The sequence below is a fragment of the Branchiostoma floridae genome, chromosome 2, assembly GCF_000003815.2.
Source record: "Branchiostoma floridae strain S238N-H82 chromosome 2, Bfl_VNyyK, whole genome shotgun sequence".
In the NCBI taxonomy this organism is placed as follows: domain Eukaryota; kingdom Metazoa; phylum Chordata; class Leptocardii; order Amphioxiformes; family Branchiostomatidae; genus Branchiostoma; species Branchiostoma floridae.
The window spans coordinates 30077286-30097256 of record NC_049980.1 but is presented as its reverse complement, the minus strand read 5'-3'; the positions used below and the strand labels follow the sequence as shown (position 1 = coordinate 30097256).

The 19971-nt window shown below is 38.6% G+C and overlaps 3 protein-coding genes across 5 annotated transcripts in view; 2 read left to right on the top strand and 1 right to left on the bottom strand.

The window, feature by feature from the left end:
- Positions 1-7704, top strand: part of LOC118409719 (arrestin domain-containing protein 3-like) — a 10344-nt gene extending 2640 nt beyond the window's left edge. The window contains exons 2-7 of the mRNA XM_035810988.1: positions 2957-3094; positions 3623-3855; positions 4642-4833; positions 5207-5392; positions 5787-5952; positions 6620-7704. Coding sequence (XP_035666881.1) covers positions 2957-3094; positions 3623-3855; positions 4642-4833; positions 5207-5392; positions 5787-5952; positions 6620-6741 — 1037 coding nt within the window. The 3' untranslated portion in view covers positions 6742-7704. The remainder of the gene's footprint in view (positions 1-2956; positions 3095-3622; positions 3856-4641; positions 4834-5206; positions 5393-5786; positions 5953-6619) is intronic.
- Positions 1-19971, top strand: part of LOC118409729 (3-oxoacyl-[acyl-carrier-protein] reductase FabG-like) — an 876245-nt gene that overhangs the window by 409846 nt on the left and 446428 nt on the right. The window lies entirely within an intron of this gene.
- LOC118409713 (dual specificity mitogen-activated protein kinase kinase 5-like) overlaps positions 8094-19971 on the bottom strand; it is a 27745-nt gene continuing 15867 nt past the window's right edge. For 2 of the 3 annotated variants that reach the window (XM_035810970.1, XM_035810971.1), the window contains 12 exons: positions 19459-19507; positions 19032-19105; positions 18787-18837; positions 18297-18368; positions 18008-18037; positions 17427-17459; positions 16616-16648; positions 16022-16083; positions 15389-15434; positions 14324-14429; positions 12754-12804; positions 8094-11974 (listed from right to left, as the gene is read on the bottom strand). In XM_035810970.1, the coding sequence (XP_035666863.1) occupies positions 11865-11974; positions 12754-12804; positions 14324-14429; positions 15389-15434; positions 16022-16083; positions 16616-16648; positions 17427-17459; positions 18008-18037; positions 18297-18368; positions 18787-18837; positions 19032-19105; positions 19459-19507 (717 nt within the window). In that variant the 3' untranslated portion in view covers positions 8094-11864. The remainder of the gene's footprint in view (positions 11975-12753; positions 12805-14323; positions 14430-15388; positions 15435-16021; positions 16084-16615; positions 16649-17426; positions 17460-18007; positions 18038-18296; positions 18369-18786; positions 18838-19031; positions 19106-19458; positions 19508-19971) is intronic. The other variant, XM_035810972.1, reaches the window with a different exon arrangement.

The window sequence follows — 19971 nt, the reverse complement described above, 5'->3', positions numbered from 1 at the left end:
TCATTCCGTGAGGGGACAGAAAATCCTAGGAAAATGTGTCCCCATTCATCTGTTATAGTCATTCCGTGAGGGGACAGAAAATCCTAGGAAAATGTGTCCCCATTCTCGTAATACATTAAGCGAGGGGACAGAAACAGGAAATCCTAGGAAAATGTGTCCCCATTCATCTGTTATAGTCATTCGGCAAGGGGACAGAAAATCCTAGGAAAATGTGTCCCCATTCTCGTAATACATTCAGTGAGGGGACAGGAAATCCTAGGAAAACGTGTCCCCATTCATCTGTTATAGTCATTCCGTGAGGGGACAGAAAATGCTAGGAAAATGTGTCCCCATTCTCGTAATACATTAAGCGAGGGGACAGAAACAGGAAATCCAAGGAAAATGTGTCCCCATTCATCTGTTATAGTCATTCGGCAAGGGGACAGAAAATCCTAGGAAAATGTGTCCCCATTCTCGTAATACATTAAGCGAGGGGACGGAAAATCCTAGGAAAAATGTGTTCCCATTCATCTGTTATAGTCATTCCGTGAGGGGACAGAAAATCCTAGGAAAATGTGTCCCCATTCTCGTACTAATACATTAAGCGAGGGGACAGAAAATCCTAGGAAAATGTGTCCTCATTCACCTGTTATACATTCCGTGAGGGGACAAGAAATCCTAGGAAAATGTGTCCCCATTCTCGTAATACATTGAGCGAGGGGACAGAAAATCCCGGGAAAATGTGTCCTCATTCACCTGTTATCCATTCATCTGTTATAGTCATTCAGTGAGGGGACGGGAAATACCGGTTACCCCGGTGAAATATTTTCCCGATCACCCGTAATGCATTTCGCCAAAAAGTCATATTCATTTGTTTTAGAAACATTGAAATTAATGTCAAGAGTTGTATTTTCAAGCCGAGAAACATGTTTTAAATTTGACCACAGTGAGACTAGTTGACTTGTAGCTGATGGACACCTTTTGGATATGTTAACCTGGAATCCCTACAAATGCCGAACTAATGAGCCTTTTTGCTCAATTAACGTTCAATTTCTTAAACGTTGTATTACAAGATATGTCTCCAAGATGAAAAAAAAACGGGAAAATATGTCCCCATTCTTGTAATACATTTAGTGAGGGGACAGAAAATCCCGGCTTAGACCCCGGGGAAAATGTGTCCCTATTCATCTGTTATACATTAATTCAATAGGGGCAGAGAATCCCGGCTGTGTGCTTAAATGTTGCTGTGGGCCTTCGTGCTTTTTAGGCCACGCCCACCGTGTAAGGGGGACCGATTTTCCTGGGGTACACTCATTCCTGGAACAGTGACACGTCACCCTAATTGGTCGTCTCGTGAGGCCTGTTTTAACGTAAACGCCTTTAACTCTTGTCGTGTTGGTCAATTTGGCTGTGTCGATCAGCAATCTTTCACGTAGCAAAACAACAGTGCTTGAATTTGATATTTCTGACGGATACGCTGTGTTTTCGATTTGATGTCTGGGCCGCCCGAACCGCGCTGTAGGGTCAGGACCCGACTGCCCAGAGGAGCCCCTCTGACAGTGTGTTAATTCACACGAGTGTGTGTCCAAACATTGGCGATGTGGACAGAATTCAACCGGAACTGCCGCGACCGCCTTAAGAGTAGAGTTCCTTGTCTCTGGTTGAAGCCAAAACAGTCGACGACTTGACTAAAACACAGACGTGTATTATTCTGTAGGTAGGATTCTGGCACAGAACTCTGTTGTGAGACGGATTGTTGAGCATTTGTAAAAGATAGTCCTGGTTCATTCTTAAGGCGTTAGGCACTGGAAAAAGAACATCAGGCAGAGTCAATATTGTGATATAAAGTATAGAGATGCCGCCTTTTTGCCTTGGAAAGCAAAGTTAAGCAGCAGAGAGAAAGCAAAAATAGTTTGATTTGGAAGAGCAACAAAAACACATTGGGTATGAGAAATATTCAAGTAGCAAAGCATATCTAAAGACGCCTTTCTCTACTGCAAACACGAAATGCGGTGATATGTTTACTCTGATAATGTCTTCGTATCCAAATCTACAAGACAAGAAAGAACCAATGCTTGCAACGACGTCAAAGAAAGTTTGACATAAACGTTGTTTTGGCGCAGTCAGAATTTACAGCTATGTCGGTCACCGACCTGACCCTAGGGAAGGCCCCACTAGGACGCCATGACCTCATTTCATATATTAGATCTAGATTCCTTCCGCTCTTTAAGGCAAAGTAACAAAGATCATCTTCGTACAAGGAAATAGCGTGAAAGAGAAGTCAGTCACGCATCAGCGGCTAAGAAAAAAACGGACATTTTGCTTGGTTTGAAAGTCTATCAGGAACTTCTATCTATATACAACAAGCCCTAAAACTACGTGTAATTAGTCACGAGTGCCATTTTCATTGTCAAATTTCTGGCTCGTAACATAATAATTTTTTTTCTTCAGATGTTTGCCTCTATCACATGCATGACGAGGGGATGTGATTGATACCATTTCCCAGTCACATTGCCAAGGTCAAGAGGTTAACGTTCGGCACATGTGATTTGTAGATATGGGGCACTGATAACGTCCATTGGTGAAGCCAATAGCAATGTTGAATGGTATCCAGCCAAGTACAAATTGTGCTTTCATATTACGCATGATTTAAACATTTCAGACGATATGATTTATAAGGGGTCATGAAAGCCACCTAGGCTTCTGCCTTCCCTCTGCATGCTTTCTTTTCTGTATATCAATTTGTTATTGATGTAATATATGCGAATAAATAAATTCAAAATAAAGTCTAATAAAACTGCCAAATAGTGACGGCCCGATAGCGAAGTTTATCGTTCAAACAGACATAGGCCGTACTGTAAAATGCAAAGAAAGTATGACTGGTCGGCGCTAAATTGCGCCAGACATTCAGAAACCGGCGTAGTTTGTCGCTAAGCTAAATCATTGTTTAACCATCACCCCGTACATGTTCCTGCAGGTATTGTAGTAGAGTTCCACGGGCTGGGGTCCGTGCATTGGGAGGAGAACCGCGGCGGCAGCACACACTACAAGCCCGTCACACACTTCGAGAACGAGCAGGTCTATTTCAACGACAGGACGACCGTCTTCGGGCAGGGTTGGTAGTGCATGCCATGTCCTAGTAGGTCTGGCATTTCACACGCACAAATTCAACACGGCAAATTCAACAAGAATCCTTGGATCCACTGAATCGTCATCTTGATACACTGAATCACGATTGAATAGTTGAATTCCATTGGTGACCAATATCATGGACAAGAAAGTTTTGTAAATGGAGTCCCACAAACTGAATCCTAATTCAAGGTTCTAATGCAATGGGTAACCTGACCATTTTTAACACTTTCCATATGAATGAAACAGGCTGGTGCTGACGCCATGTTGGCGTCTATTTGCCTTTCAATGGATTATATAAATACGACATTTAAGTAGTTTTCTAGTATTTTGTTCTTTGATTCTGTATACATTTAAAAGTGGTTATTTGACAGGGACAGAAAACGATATGAATTGCTGAAATGCAAGTAAGGATCCCAGCATTGCGGCGGACACAGCGATAACTTCATCTAAAACACTTTAAATTAAAAGCAGTAATACTTTTATGACTCGAGCGTGCATCCCTTCCTTTCAGAGTTATCAGACGTTGAAGAAGACTCAGTGGTCGTAGAGAAAGGTTTGAGAACGTTCCCGTTCGAGTACCAACTCCCCAACAGACCGATCCCGCCGTCGTTTGAGGGCGACCACGGCTTCGTGCGATACTGGTTGAAGGCGGCCATAATTCGAGCAGAGAGAAACAACCACGAGTGTAAAAGGGCGTTTACCATCCTGACGCCGTACGACTTGAATGACGAGCCAGAAGCTTTGGTGAGTTGCTGTTGAAAAATTGTGATTGTATGGTACAAACAGAAGTATAAAAAAAGCCTTATTTTGAACTGAGCGTACGTTATTTGACATGAAGTGGATCAAAAGATTGAAAAGAAGCTTATGGCGTCTCTCGTCTTGCATGCAAAAACTTATCCCAAAGCAGAACTTTAATTTGGCAAGACAAAACACATGGACTACCGGAAGCTCTAGATGCTGTTTCGGAACGTGGGTATTTATCATATATCGGATATTATCGGATAGATTTGTTTTGAGATTAGAAAAAAATGCAGATACACCAATATCCATTAACTCATATCATTCTCAAAATGTCATTACCTCTATGACAACAAAACATGAAAAATGGATGTATAATTTTTGGCGTGTGTGTTTGCATGTCCGTGTTGCCGGATATTTGTGGACAGCATAAGTCTAGAACCTCCAGATGTACTACATTGACATTTGATGTGTCTGACCCCCCCCCCCCCCCCCCACTTTCAATGAACGGTTCCTTCTTGCCGACCCCCACCCCCGGCTTCGCCCCCCCCCTCCCCCGCCCCCCCCCACCCCCCGTCCCCTTTTCTCATCCCCCTGCCCCCCCCCCGACAGTATCCCTCTTACCCCCCCCCCCCCCCCCCCCCCGGCCCCCCACGAATTATCCGACATCCATTTGTCCCCCCTCCCCCCCCCCCCATTAGTTGGCAGAAAGGAAGAAGTGATAAGAAGTGATGTATATTTGCACCCCCCCCCCCCCCCTAGTCTAATGCTGTTTAATAACATGTTGCCCAGCTCCCCGCAGAGGAGTCGTACACCTTCACCATCTTCCCCAGCTGGTTCTCGTGTTTCCGGCCGCAGCCTATCGACATCCGCGCCCGGACGGACAGGCGCGGCTACGTCCCCGGCGAGACCATCGTCCTCTCCGCCTCTGTCAAAAATCACACCAACAAGAAAGTACAGGAGACATACGCCAAGCTCGTACAGGTAATCAAGAACTTGCTGATCTTGCTGTGGTTACGATTTTTGAGTGGCAGGTATACGTAGCTTTCGAGCTGCGACTAAATTTTGTAGGTTTCGGCCCTCTAGAAGCTTTACCAGGAACTACATGCTTGTGTAAAAAACAAGTTGTGTAAAAAAAGTAATGTGTAAACCTGATGAAACTATCCACAGAGGAACTAACGTTACATGTTAGTTTCCGTCTTGAAATTATTTTATAAAATTCAAAATCATAGATTTAAAATTATAAGATACGATACCTCAATAAGGGCTTAATGGGTTTTTATGGTTCGTGAGTTGTGGGTAACTTTGAGAGGACGACGGATGTAACTGGATTCATTTCGTCTCTTCTCCGCTTAAGATTGTCCGTTACTTCGACAACTCGGGATTTTCGATCACGACGGTGAAAGAGCTGCAGTCAGTGAAGCAGCACGGCGTGGAGTCCACCACCATGGCGCGCTTTCCGTCCATCAACATGCTGGTGCCGTGTGTCCCGCCCTCCGGCCTCAAGAACTGCCGCTTCATAGAGATACGATATGAAGCTCAGGTAATGTGTATGAAGATATCTACTGTCCAACAAGAATGTATTAAAAACTGCACTAAAGACGGTTTTAAACCATGCTGAAAACATGTTTAGAAGCAAGCTGAAAAGAAGCTTATATGCGGTGTTTATTATTTCTTGACATAACGTGAGAACAGAAGTTGGTCTCTTTTTCGCATCACTGGAAAGACATTCATGCACTTTCCTTCACTCTTTCAAGCACTGTCTTTACTTATCTCTAAGATCATTAAAAGCTTAGTAAACAACTACATGTATCTCTAAATACTCTTCGACGGAGGATATTCCAGGGAAAACGTGTTGAATGAGAAGTCTTTTCACAGCTTAGACAAAGTAGTTGATAAGATAACCCTGCGTGTTTTTGGACTCTTTATTTCATCAGTTTCTGGCATCCGTGACTGGTAAGAACTCCGCTATCAGCGTGTCCCTGCCCATCCGGATCGGCACCAGGCCGCTCAAACTCAGACACGGAGTCAAAGCGCTCACGGACATACCAGAGGAAGAGGAGGAAAACAACAAGGACGACACACAACCGCAACAAAATGGAGGTAAAGTAATTCCGTGTATGACACAGCACATCCGTACGTGTCTCTCGTTTTTTATTTGTTGCACGTAAAAACCTTTAAAAATGTCTCCGCTATTGGGGCGTCGCAAATAACATCACCCGCTTAAAGCAGAATACCCGTCCTTGGTGCTGCATTAGATAACCCGAGTTGTTGTTTTTCATCAGACGACCAGTTTCACTTCATTGACAATGAAGATACGTAGCCTTAGGTTTTTTGTTTGCTGCACGTAAAAACCTTTTAAAATGTCTCCGCCATTGGGGCTTCGCTAAAAATAAACCCCCGAAAAGCAGAATGCCTGTCCTTGGTGCTGAATTAGATATCCCGCGTTATTTCATCAGTCGACCAGTTTTACTCCAAGAAGCATGAAAATGCGCAGTGAGAGCAATGAAAACACAATGTTTGCGAACGAAACAGCAGATAATTAGACCACATAAGACGTGTTTGTTTGCTTTATTCAGCTCTATTTTATTCTTTCATTTCTCGATTACCTCTGACCAACTTTTGCTATAACGCCTAGAATACGTAGAGTACTCTCTCAAAGCAAGATTCAACAGCATTGCTTGTATTCCATCATTTCGTCTATGTTGTTGTTACTGAAAATCTAAAGGACTTAACGTTTGTCACTTCCCAACCTTCTGTGTTTATGTAGCCATTGCCGTGACCTCGGTTACCGGGGGATACAACATCCGGGACAATCGGGACAGTCCATTCATCCATGGGGACCTTATTTTTACACCAATGTACAATTACTACGGTAATTCTAGCTTTTGACCGGCATTTTTGACCAGTGATATTTACTCGCCATAACGTTATATTGTTTATTTCATCACTAACTAACCAACATTTTGCTGACCTACCTTTCTAGATTGTATTGTGAAGCAACTGTATGATATTGACTGTTGGGTGAAAATCATCTCTATCAACATTTTATATCGAATAAGATTATCAACATTGTAATTATTTATTTTAATCAAGGTAGAAAATATCATTTCTGCTGGGTTAGCCTCAGAGGAGCATTGGAGAGTAAACACATTAATCATTAAGTGCACGTGTCAGTCAGGAATATCCATGATTCTGCTTCGTACCTCTGGTACCACATTGAATGATGAACTTAAAAAGATCTCCTTAATTAGAACCAGTGATTTCTGAGGTTTGCACACTTACGACATCCAGGTGTTCAAGATTTTCTTGAGAAAGCCTTCATAACACCGTTCTTCAGTGTTGCAGTCTTGGGGTACTCAGTAAAATTATGTGACAGTTGTCAAAGGAAAATTCCTCAGATAATTAATCTAGAGGGCTAACATTAAGTCCAGATATTTGTACAGCCGTCTTTGTCTGAACTCTGCCTTGAATAACGGCCCATGCAGGTCTGCAGGGGAGCTCAATGCATTTGAATTATGCAAAATTCATGGAACACATTACGAAACATCAATACTACCTTATGTTCACATCAATCACCAAAAATTCATTATAATGGCATAAATTGTTTTAAAAAATTAACATGGTTCATAACATCTTTGAACTGAAAAATCATGCACGTCCCCGATGAGACTGCCATATATGTACATGTACATGCTACTGATTTGAATAATAAAGTACTAGTACTGTATCATGACAATTACACTACTTCTAGTTCATGTGCCAGGAAAGTGAACTCGGTGACCAACTGTATCTGTCTTTACTTTATTTATCTTGTCGAAAGCTGAATATATCATAAAGTTGTTTTTTTGTTTTATGTTGGTTTGTCATTTTTCGGAAGAATATTTTGCAAGTCTTTCTAGGATATACAAAAATGTACTTGAGAGTTCCAATAGTAGACAGACAGCTTAGGGGAAAAATTTAATGAAGCAACTCCAAATGAAGGTTTACAGGGATGGGTGGGGAAGTTGAATATAGAAAAGCATGAATATGGGACACATTTACACATGTGTGACACATTTACACACACACACACACACACACACACACACACACACACACACACACACACACACACACACTCACTCACAAATAACTGATGCACAGGAACTCAATGTACTCTTACAGTATGTGATCGTTTTTGCTTTAAGCACACGGAATGTAGGCGTTTTAAAAGGATAAGAAAATACATTACAATGTATGACAACTTTATATGACATGAGAAGCAATACTTTATTGCCATACGGCAGCTACGTGCAATGCCGCTATATCCCAGTACATCAAGCAAAGGAATTTTCCACCCTCACAGAGGTAACAGCAAACGTTTTTTGATACCTTTTGACCAAGCAAAGTGGAGAATTTAATATACATTTACTGAGTCATTCTCTACTATCTACTTAGCTTACACTATTATCAGCAACAAGAGCAAGGCAGCCTAAAATCAATCTCTTTAAAATGATGCCACATATGAAGCGAATGGTAAAGTGTACATCAGATACAAGATTGCAAACCTCCAGTCACACAGCAGAATACTAACATTATGTTCGTTTTTTATTTTCAAAATTTTATATGATTACAGTTACACAACAGAGCACATTTACAATGTGAGAATACCCAGTCTAGCACTGTCGATACATCATGACCTGTAGTACAAAGTCATGTATTAAGTACTGTAACAGTATTACACTGTGAAACATAATATCAGGTTACTTACATTATGTAGCACTAGTACTACACCTTAAATGCTATCATATTCCACCACCAACACTATAATACAACAATTCTTGATTCCATCCAACCACAGTATTGTTCAATGAACATAGACACTAAAAATTTTCTATGTTCATTGAACATCGAACTTCCAGTTCTTGATTCCTGGCGCCAGGCGATTAAGTTAATTTCCGCATGTGTCGTCACAGGTAACACAGCAGCCAGTTGGAACCTGGCATTACAGTTTGTGCACTACATTCTTTTGAATGGCAAACAACCCATAACAATTGTGTATACATGTACATACCATTCATGCCATTGCAAGTTATCATGTTTGCTTTGTTTGCTTATCAATAAACATTTTCACGAGCCGTGGTGCCAGCGTCCTATGAGGTCACTTACAAAAAGTGACTTGATTACCAGGAATCAAGAAATGGAGGTATGATCTTTTAAAAATTTTTATGCTTATTTACACCATAAGGGTGTATATTGTAAAAAAAATCATAACTACTATGGTTGAATGCAATCAAATCTGTTGGCATACTTAAGTGTCCTTGGTGACATAGGCAATGTAGATGATATTTAGTCAGTAAAACATTTTCTCACGTTTTTGACCAAAAAAACATGCCCATTCTTACAGTAGAGAATACATAGCAAAACTTCCTATTTTTTATATTTTACTAAGTCCATTTAAATAGTTTTTTGTGGTAGAAGTCAACTATTAGAGAAAACAAGTCTTAGATCTAAAGCATTGATCTCAGGCTGCCTTTACTCTTGTCAATGGCACTGGGAATGCAAAAAATGGTACTCCAGACAAGAAGTCTACCTAAACACTTCAAGATACTAACATTATCTTTATCTTTAATATACATGGAAAAACTGGTGTAGCAGGCTAGAATACACCCTTGGTCAGAATGTAACCAGGTATATTTATGCCAGGGGTAATTTCTGCCCTGCTACACCCAGTAAAAGAAGTAGAAGTGAGCTTAATAATGAGCCAAGAATCAGAATCTCCTGAAACCATCGAGCTGAAATGATGCAGAATTCATGAAAGGCAGCAAAGAAACCTGCACACACTGACCAATGTATCTAGTAATTTCTTTAAGATGCTACGCTCTTTAGGATGCTACACTCTTTTCTTCAGTTGAGTGTGGACTTCTTGCCTGGGGCACCCCGAGTACATTGAGGTAACTTCCCTGACAACTCCTTGCAAAAATACCACCTCTGCCGGCACTGCCATTTTAAAAACTAGAGCTCTGTTGGGGCTTGAATTGTCTTACAGATTCAATGTGCCACCACCACGTATCATATAACCAGCTGCAGGGGTCCTGAGTCGTAATTAATCAAGCATACTTGTCTCTAATTAACGAGTCTCTATCATAATCACTTCCTCAATATTCATCATTCCCAAAGGCTTGGTAAATTGTGGTCTCTGAAATGCACTTTTCTTTGCAATATCAAATTTGAGCCATTAGCTATGTACACAGACATCTCTCCTAAACTGAAACAAAGTCAGAGGATTCAAAGCATTCTTACAACTGCTGGTTTATACACAGACCTCTTTTTGCAGATAATCCATAATCTCAACAAAGAAAAGAGAATAACTGTAGTTAAATAGTGCTGACAACACTAAACAATCTGAAACATTTGGAGTCAAAGTATTGATGATTTGTGCAGTGCTATAATAAAAGCCATTTAAAATCTATCAAGCAATGCAAGTAAATAAACAGAGAAGACTTGAACTGTGCTTTCTTCTTTCTGTCACTTCAAAATGAACTTCACAGTGCCAAGCTATGCAATCTTGCACAGTTTGAGTGGTAGGGGACGAGAATATTGAAAACAATTTGGAAGGATAAGAGAGTTTAAGAGAAAGTTTAGGTTAACAATAGCAATAATTATTGAATGAAATAACAACATGGAATCAAAACTCACCAGGATTACATTCAGAGTTAGAGTAAGGAATGCTTCTTTCCAGTTGAAATATTTGGGAAATGAGATTGTTTACCAAGACAATCTGATTTGAAAGGCTGAACTTAATCAACAGATTGAATGTGGAGAACCTGCTTGGTGAAAAAGCCCCTTACTAATTTGTTCAGTAAGATAATATTAGTAATAGCACACAACACAAGTAACTAAATAGACCTTTTGCACAGATCCCACTGCATGCTGGGAGGCCTTGGGCACTGTGGGTAACTGGGGCAAACACTATTATCATCACAGGACTTTAATTCAGTGGCAACACTGTGATATCCAATAAAGATATCTTGTATCCTGTATTAAGAATTTTTTTGCAGTGCACACATACTGTGTCTATATTGTCCTGGTAATGCCAGAATCCTGTTTGCCTACCATGCTTATCACCCATAATGCCCCTGCATTTCCTAGTATGCACTGGGAACCGCAAAAAGGTGTATAAAACAAGGAATGAGTAAGCTCACACCTGATATGTAGGGTTATGATATGCCACTTGTCTTCCTTTTCCCTTCCCAAGCTACATTTGTGTACTTTTGTAATCTGCACTACAGTCCGGAAAGGAAAATTTCATATGACAGAATGAATAGTGGACAAGATAGTAAAGTGAGTTTCTTGTAAAATTGGCATCATTGCTATCCTACCCAGTTACAAAGATGTATTCACGATAAATGTCCTTTTTGTACTTCTAACTTTGACTGTAGCATAATTTTGGTTCCTTCACTGTTTGTTTCTTTGTTAGTTGTTGTTTCCTATGGGTTCCTACACATCAACTTGATGAGGTTTTTCATCAGTATGCGAAGCACATGAAATCAAAAGTGTCACTACTATTTTTTTTTACTACTAGATGGGTAGGGCTATGGTGTTCCGAAGAAGACTGCGGTTTGCCTTGTGTTGTGGCAAGCTGGCAATGTAGTGTAGGATCATGATCAGGCATCATGAAAGATGTCATGAAAAATAAATCAGAACTTACCATCATTAAGAAGACATCATAGGGAACAATTAAGATTAATTACACCGGTAATAATTTCATTCTTTGACAACGAAGATCAAAGGATATGATGTATACAAATTTTGGTAAATGAAGATTCCATCACCATGCAGGGAGAATTCCAACTAAAAGAGGCCTCCACCCCTGAGGCGCTGTCAAAAAATGAAGGCTAAAAAGAGGATGAAATCACAATATTTTTTTTTCTGCTGGTTTCCGTCATGACAAGGAAGAGATGAGGCATGACAAGTCCAGAAGGAAAGCACTGGTTAGGGAGTGAGATGAGGTCCCGAGGGTACAGTGGTCTTTAAGTGCTGGTGCGCCGATACAGGGAGGGCGAACCCGCAGGAGCTGTTTGAGCGTAGGGGGCCGCAGGCCTCGGCGAGCGAGCAACGGTGGAGGAAGGTCTGGACAGTCCTAATGAGAGTGAAGATGAAGGTGACAGCAGGTAAGTGAACAGGTAAAGCCGGGAAAATGTCAGTGAGTTGATTGATTGATTGATTGACATATCAGACAAACATGTAAACAAATCCGCAGTTGATTGTTCAACCAATCAAATGTACATAAAAATGGAAAATGTTGATGAACTGGTTATTGAACCAATTAGGAAATAAGATTAATTATTAGGTCTGCTAATGATGAAAAGGGTTGATAGAATTAGTTGGTCAGTCGGTCAGCTAGTGGTCAGAGGAGATGAAAAGTTGAGATGGACTTTTAATGACCATGCTGGTCTGCTGGCATGTAAGGAAAGAATGAACTGCTTGTAAAGGATCTAAAATGTTTTAACTAGAACTTTGAAATACTGATCATGCTAATAGATCAGATGAAGCAGATCAAGAGGTCTTAAGGACATTTATCAATAATTGTGATAAGAGTTGCATTGTTAAAATTATTTCAACAACAGGAATTGGAGATTTATCAAGCAGGCTCAACCTGAGGTGTGTTGCCAAACATGCACCCAAAACGTACAATGCTGATGAACCATTATAGTACTTCCAATTTCATTTTTTCATAGTACAGGGTAACTGTGCAGAGACATCATGTCAAGTTTGTGCAATGCGTAGTCAAAAAAAAACAAAACAGTCCTTTACTTGTGTACACATACATGTAGCAATTATAATAATAGCTTCATCCAAGTATATAGAAAAGTAAAAGAAAGAAAAATCATTTGAAACCTCACATTGGACAAAACATACCAGAGACAGCTGAGGTTTGGATGCATGGGACACAAGAGGGCCCTTCTTTTTCTTGAATCAGATGAAAATACCATGCAGATGAAGTCACAAACACAAATAAAGTAAATTCATTTTACAACAGTATCAGTGCAACACTAGAAATCTACGACTTAATCAAATTAAAATCAACATATTTACAAAATAACACTACATGTAAATGTACTGAAAGCATTTCATAATATGATCGTGATATTGTGCTATTTTTCTGAAGAATGTGCGGAATTTCCCTCAAAAAGAAAGGTATCTTCACTGTACAACATGTAAATGTATTTTGTTTTCTTCTTTCACAGTCTGATAGTGGTACAGGCCTTTGGGACTTATTCCTGTGGCATCAATGGGCAAAATTTACCTGACAAACTGGAGAAGTGACATTTTGTCCTGACTATAGTTAAACAACTAATTTTGTTACATTCGATGTATACTACAATTCTATATTGTACTTTCTATTATATTAGATTTCTTTTTTAAGTACAGCATAATTGGATATGCCCTGTCATTTCAGACACTTGTATGTACATTAATTTATTACGTTGCAGGGTATACATAAAATGTAGATGTTTTAATTTACAAATTTGACATGCTATTTTAGATTATCCTAATATGATATAGTCTTAATAATATCTTTTAATGGTACACTTTATTGCTCTATAGGAAAGATATTTGAATTGTAGATTTTCATAGCAGCTGTGTGTTAATACTGGTGACAGGAATGACAGCACTTACTTGCATATATTGCTTTGTATAGATTCTTATATTTGAAAAATGGCTTCACTCCGAAGGCATCGCCAAAAGCCTATGTGCCATTCAATTGTACATTCATTATTACATTGTACCTAAATCTATCATACTCAGTTGGTCTTATGGGATCCAATTTCAAAATCTGTGTTATTGTTTCACCTTAAAGTTTTACACATATAGTTTATATTTTGTATCATGGTATTATAGACCCCATTCTTATCTTGAATACCATTTTGTCTTTTTTTGTTATCATCAATTTTCACTACCCCATGATATAGCCACTAGTGTGACAATTCTTAAAGTTACTTGTACTGTGCAGATGCACTTGACTTATTGCAACATTAGACTTATTATACATCATGATATCTTCTTTCTATACTTCAGCTCCAGAAAATATGTGACTTCCACTAGTTATTGACCTATTTCTTTTCATTTGACGTGCTAATATTTAAATCTTTTCCAAACTATTCTACAGGACAACTAGGTATCTTACATTTGCCTATATCTTTGACACTTTCTTTGTTTCAAACAACCTAATAGATATTATCTTGTATTTTTTCCTGGCAAGACCTACATCTACTTAGTATATTTTTAAACCTTATAGCTCAATATATTTTTGCAATGACTTTTGGAACTCATACCATTATACTATAATAACACATTGTTATGACATTAATACATTTTACATATACATGAAGTAATTGTTTATAAGTACATTGTATATCCTGGACAAGATGCTGGAAGTGCACGGGACAGTGGTAAGTAGTTAGTTAGGGCACTCTGGCCACAGCACCTGGGTTCTGCTGTAGTAAGTCTATCTGTGCGCGCCGCTGTCCCATCCACATCGCGATCACTTCTGTGTCACTGCTGTCACCGCTGGCTTGGATGAATGGATGTTGCTATGGGAACCAAATATCATGTAAGTCACAATTTTGTTTCAAGCAGTTTCAAGCAACTGTAGCTACCAATTTACGCAATGGGGGATGTCATGAACTTTCTGCAGCTTTTTATGCACACAATCTCATGTGTTTCAAAGACTGATCCAACTTTTTCTTGTGTTGGTAATTAAAGCTCAGTCTGCTTGGGAATAAATTTTACCGAGTTGAACACAGGTGAACTTTCCAGCTAAAATTATAAGTTTAGAAACACTGAATAGGGAACAAGGATATGATGTCATAAAGAGATCATTGCTATGTACATGTACATCATACTAGTACTGTGGGGGAATTTTGTTTTTAAAAGTGCAGGTGAGAAAATTATACAGCAAAAAATAAAACGAAAGGTACAATCACTCTGAGGTACAGCTCAATCTGTAACAATTCTAAGTTTGAATGACCAAAAGACAATGCTATGCAAACTTGTGACTGTGTAAATCCTGTCCAAGAAACAGTGAACTTGAAAACAACTTTATTGCTCAACAATCGCACAATGTATGGCAACCAGTTACATCTACTAGCTACAGTATACTAGTCAGGGCTCGAAATATTTTTTTCTGCATACCTGCACTGGTGCAGGTAACATTGAAAATTACCTGCACCAGACAAATTTCACCTGCACCACTCTGAATTTAGGAAGTATGGATCATACTAAAATTGTTCATGAACAATTGCTATTTTTCTCTTATACTATATAGGTAGTAACATTCAATGCAGCTAATAACAATCCACATACACTTACATCATACGAAAAAAAAAGTATGACATGTATGTATAAATCCCAGTACATGGACCAGTGCAGGTTTGGTGCAGGTAGACACCAGAAATACCTGCACAGCTCCAATTTCACCTGCACTATAGTGCATATGCAGGTGGTATTTCGAGCCCTGCTAGTATAATAGTTTGAGTTATTCTTAACTCACCAACAGCTGCATGGGGGAGGGTCTCTCTTTCGGGGACTTCTGCATACTACAGAAAAGTTAAAATTTCAATGATAGAAACTGTGAGGAAATAAAGTGTGATATGATAAGAAACCAGCAAGAGAATCGATAAGAAGATGAAACTAACTTTCACAGTTACAGTAGTTAAAGTCAAATGAATGCATCCCCATAATCAGAACAATCTGGAATATGATTTCCCACCATGGGCAACCATTATGAAATACAAATTAACCTCTTTGAAAATAAAGAAAAATGTGAAATTGGTGCACATGTGTATACACTAAGCAACAAGCTTTTATTCTTAGCTGTTTGATGTCGCAATTGAACATATACATAATATGTCCTTTACCAATAATTTGTGACATGGGTGTTTTTATAACATTTTATAACAGACTTGTCACACTTAGCCATTGCACATCTAACTTTAGGCATTATCTAAATATTTGAAGATACCCCTACTGTTTTTTTATGATGAGTTCCACCCTACAATTGTTCTTACACCTAATCCTGGGCTGATAACTCTGAAACGAGACCAATCTGACAAGAAATCTTCACAATATAAAAACATATCTGAATGAGTCCATGGGTGCTGTGATAATGGTATCAGTCACTTACCATCTTCCAACAAAGTCAACAAATGGTGGGGAGAAGTTTTCAGCAGACAAAGCTAGAGGATTCTGGAATAAGCAAAGAACACAATACAAATTAGAGATCAACAGTTAAACAGCATATTCTTCACACTGATCTCTCTGTAAATAATTATTCCATCATTTGGATTACTGAGACATTCAGGATTTTAAGACCAAATTGCATTTAAGAGGCCTGAAAGTTATATAGACTTAAAGCTAATTAAAAGTCTCATAGATATGCCCTACAATGGAAAGTAGAACTGCAGTCATGATCAGTATTGCCTTTGGGAAGGTATTGAAGTACAATACCTTTAAGTTACCTACCAAAACATTGGCAGGTAGCTGATAGTTTGTTCACAAAAAATTGGTATTGTTTGTCTAACTTGTTTTGTGTTCTGACATTTAAATGCCAATCAAATATGAAAAATGCAGTCTACATTGTATATTTGAACACGCAAACTGAAATTCAATGACACCTAAATGGCAGTCAAAAACCCGCCTTATTCTTTGATATCAATATTGACTGAAAGCATTCTATAAACAGATGTACCAGTATGCATTGTATATCAAGTTGACTCACCTCTGTGAGTATACACTGGAACACTTCCATTGGCTGGCAAGGAAGAAAACACAGAAATCTCATCAACAATCTTTCTACATTGCTGCACTAATTACACACACCTGCACTGTCTTCCAGACCATAGGAACTATGTATGCATGTAATTACTGAGCTCCAGAAGACCTGCCAACTGTAGCCAGGGCTCGAAATACTGGGTGCATGTGCACCAAGGTGTACCCAAAATTGGAACTGTGCACCCAATTTTTTTCAGTGGGTGCACAGGGTGCACCTAAATATTTTCTTAGGTTTAGTATGGAAATATATCAAGTGTTCTAGTATAGATCATATTCTTGACATCTAAGAATACATCTGTTAGAAAGATAATAAAAATGTCTGTCATATTACTTGTGTAAGAATTTGATAGCTTGTAACTAAGTTTTGTTATTAGGCTGTTTTGACATTCTACTTAAATTTAAGTGGTGCACCCAAAAATGTTTTGGTGCACCCAATTTTTTAAGCTGGGTGCACCAGTGCACCTAATCCCAAAAATGAATTTCGAGCCCTGTGTAATGTTACAGTCTTTGATTAACATGTTGATCTCCGCTACGTGTTTCGTATTGTTCATGCATTCATTTACAAGAGGTAATTAAGGAGAGAGTATAAACTGTTTGAGAGTTGAATGGTCTAAGCCAAAATCTCAAACGTGAAAAAATAGAAATCTGGCAGAAACGTTTCAATAACTTACCATCAATTCTGTTCTACCTATATACATGTACAAAGCAAAGGTAATATCGAAAGCAAAATATTTAGTTTTTCATTAATAAATACTCACCACTACATCACCGTAGTATTTATTCTTCTGAATCTGAGAAAGGAGAGACAAACATCCACACATACATGTATGTCAACTGTTGGCAACATGGAAGCCCTGCTTCAATACCATGCATACAAGTGTATTCATGTAGCAGGTTGGAATATATACTATGGCCAGGTTAGATATTTCTGAAGCTAGTTTGATAAGCTAGTTACCCAACAACAAGATGGTATCACTTCTTCTCCAGCTATCACTTCAAGATTTCTTATAAATTGTCAGCCGTTTGTGAGAAAATGATTCTTCAATTTAATAAATTTTGTCCCTCTGGTTATACTACATTGACCAAAACTACTTTACATTTCACATCACCACAAGACAAGTTATTTTCTGCATGATTTAATTTTTTTCAGTAGGGAGAATGTCCAGTGCTTGCAGTAATTTTATGTTTGCAGTTGAAAAAATTAGGTAGGCAGGCAGAAAACAGCCAATAATGTTTGTGGTGGTTTGCGGTGAAGAGGTCAATGCAAAAACCGACCACTTAAAACCATCGCAAACATTTTACTTTTAAAGTAATCATCAAGGTACAGTGACTGCCTTACCTTTGGGTATGGAAATCTCCCTAATGCCATCTGAAACATTAAGGAAATTCATTATCAAAGAAAAAATACACAAAAGGTCTGCACAAAAACAGACTAAAAATGCAATGAATATTTCAAAATTTACAGTATTTCCTTGCCCTCTATAATATTACCTGAGTGCATTTGATTATAGAAGCTCATCTGTGTTGGTATTAATCATAGTACAATGCTAAACTTTCTTGCAACACAAAGGTATACACGGATCAAATTTTCAATGACCACTAGAAGAGGGTGACAATATTCTCCTCACCTCTAACAGAGAGAGCCCTAGACTCCAGACATCTGAGTGGATGCCGTACTCATCTCCTAGAATTCTCTCAGGCTGAAACAAAAAGTGTGGCAATAAGGGGGGGGGGGGGATGATACTGCCAGTGGCTTTATGATTAAAAAGTAATGAAACACAGTACTGTGCTCTACACAGTATTCGTTGACTACAAAATACAAGACAAAGTATTCATCAACACTGTGTATCTACAAAAACAGAGTTATTGTGGTCAGAATGAAATGAAAAGACGACAAACCAAAACAAGCAATATGGATTTATTGTTATTTTTAGATTCATGTGCATGTATGACAATATGGAAATACTCATGTTCCTATTCAATCTGTACAACTGTATGATTTGATAGTATTGTTTCTAACTTCACTTTTCCATGAAGCATTTGGCTACTGCAAACACTGTGAAAAATATTTCTTTCACCATAGTTGAGTACGAACTGCTTAAGTTGGACTTTACTTACCGCCATGTAGGCACTAGTTCCGACATAAGTCTTGGCTATGGAGTCCACTAACTGAAACATTGGGAAAGACAGAAATAAGAAAAGCAACCAATAATCCAATATCCTCATTTTACAGCATTTTGTATCCATAGTCCAGCATAGAAGTCACAAACGGCACAAAACAAACAATTTTAGTGAACTCAAAATCATGAGGTTTTCAACTGTAGGTTTGCAGTCTGACAATTCAGAAGTAACTGTGGTCTTACCTGTACACTGACACCAAAGTCACAAAGCTTCACTTGACCCTTTGTGTTAACCAGGATATTTGAAGGCTTCACATCTACAAAACCAAGTGGATGAACAAAATATTATTCAACAACCATCATACTACAAAAGCTAACGCTACCGTTAGTCCACCTTATCCATGGGGCATATGTATATCTATACTGCTTTTAAAAACGGTATTAAGACATATCAACGATGGTTTCAATCTGTAATTTAAAACCACCATCCATCAACTTTATATTCCTAAATACTGTTTTTAAAAGCAATGGGTATAGGTTACCCCACACATAAACATGAACTAGCATTTTACATTTGTAAATTGTAAGGCAATTCAAATGATGTGAAAACAGTCACACATTGTCTTTTTACTGTCGATTTGAAAGCAGAGATAGAGTTATACGCACTCACCTCTGTGCATTATCTTTAGTCCCCACAAATAATTCAATCCCGTGACAACCTGAAAATCAAGACAATACAATCAGAAGAGTAACATTCTTTTTCACCTCTCCCAACACAAACAGCCTTGACACGAGCGACCGTGACATGAAAAACCAATTAGATAACATTTCAATCATTCATCAAATAGAATGGAAAAACTCAGAATGTGCAGAATTTCAGTCATATTATTCAATATTGCAATTTTGATTTACTCATATCGTAAGATGATATTATATATTGGCTATTCCTAAGTTGCTATGATTTGTACTGACAGTTATACGCATCAATGTTAATTTTCTCATGTTATGTTTCTTCTTATTCTATTTGATATGTATGTATATGTATGTCTGGGGTTACCCCCAAGGGCACATTGAAAAGCCCTAGAAAAGCAGTATGTTACCCCTGGTAAAATAAATAAAACAAACAAACACTGAGGTGATATCTTCTATGCTTTGTCTGGGTGGGGAAGTGCAACTGAATGGG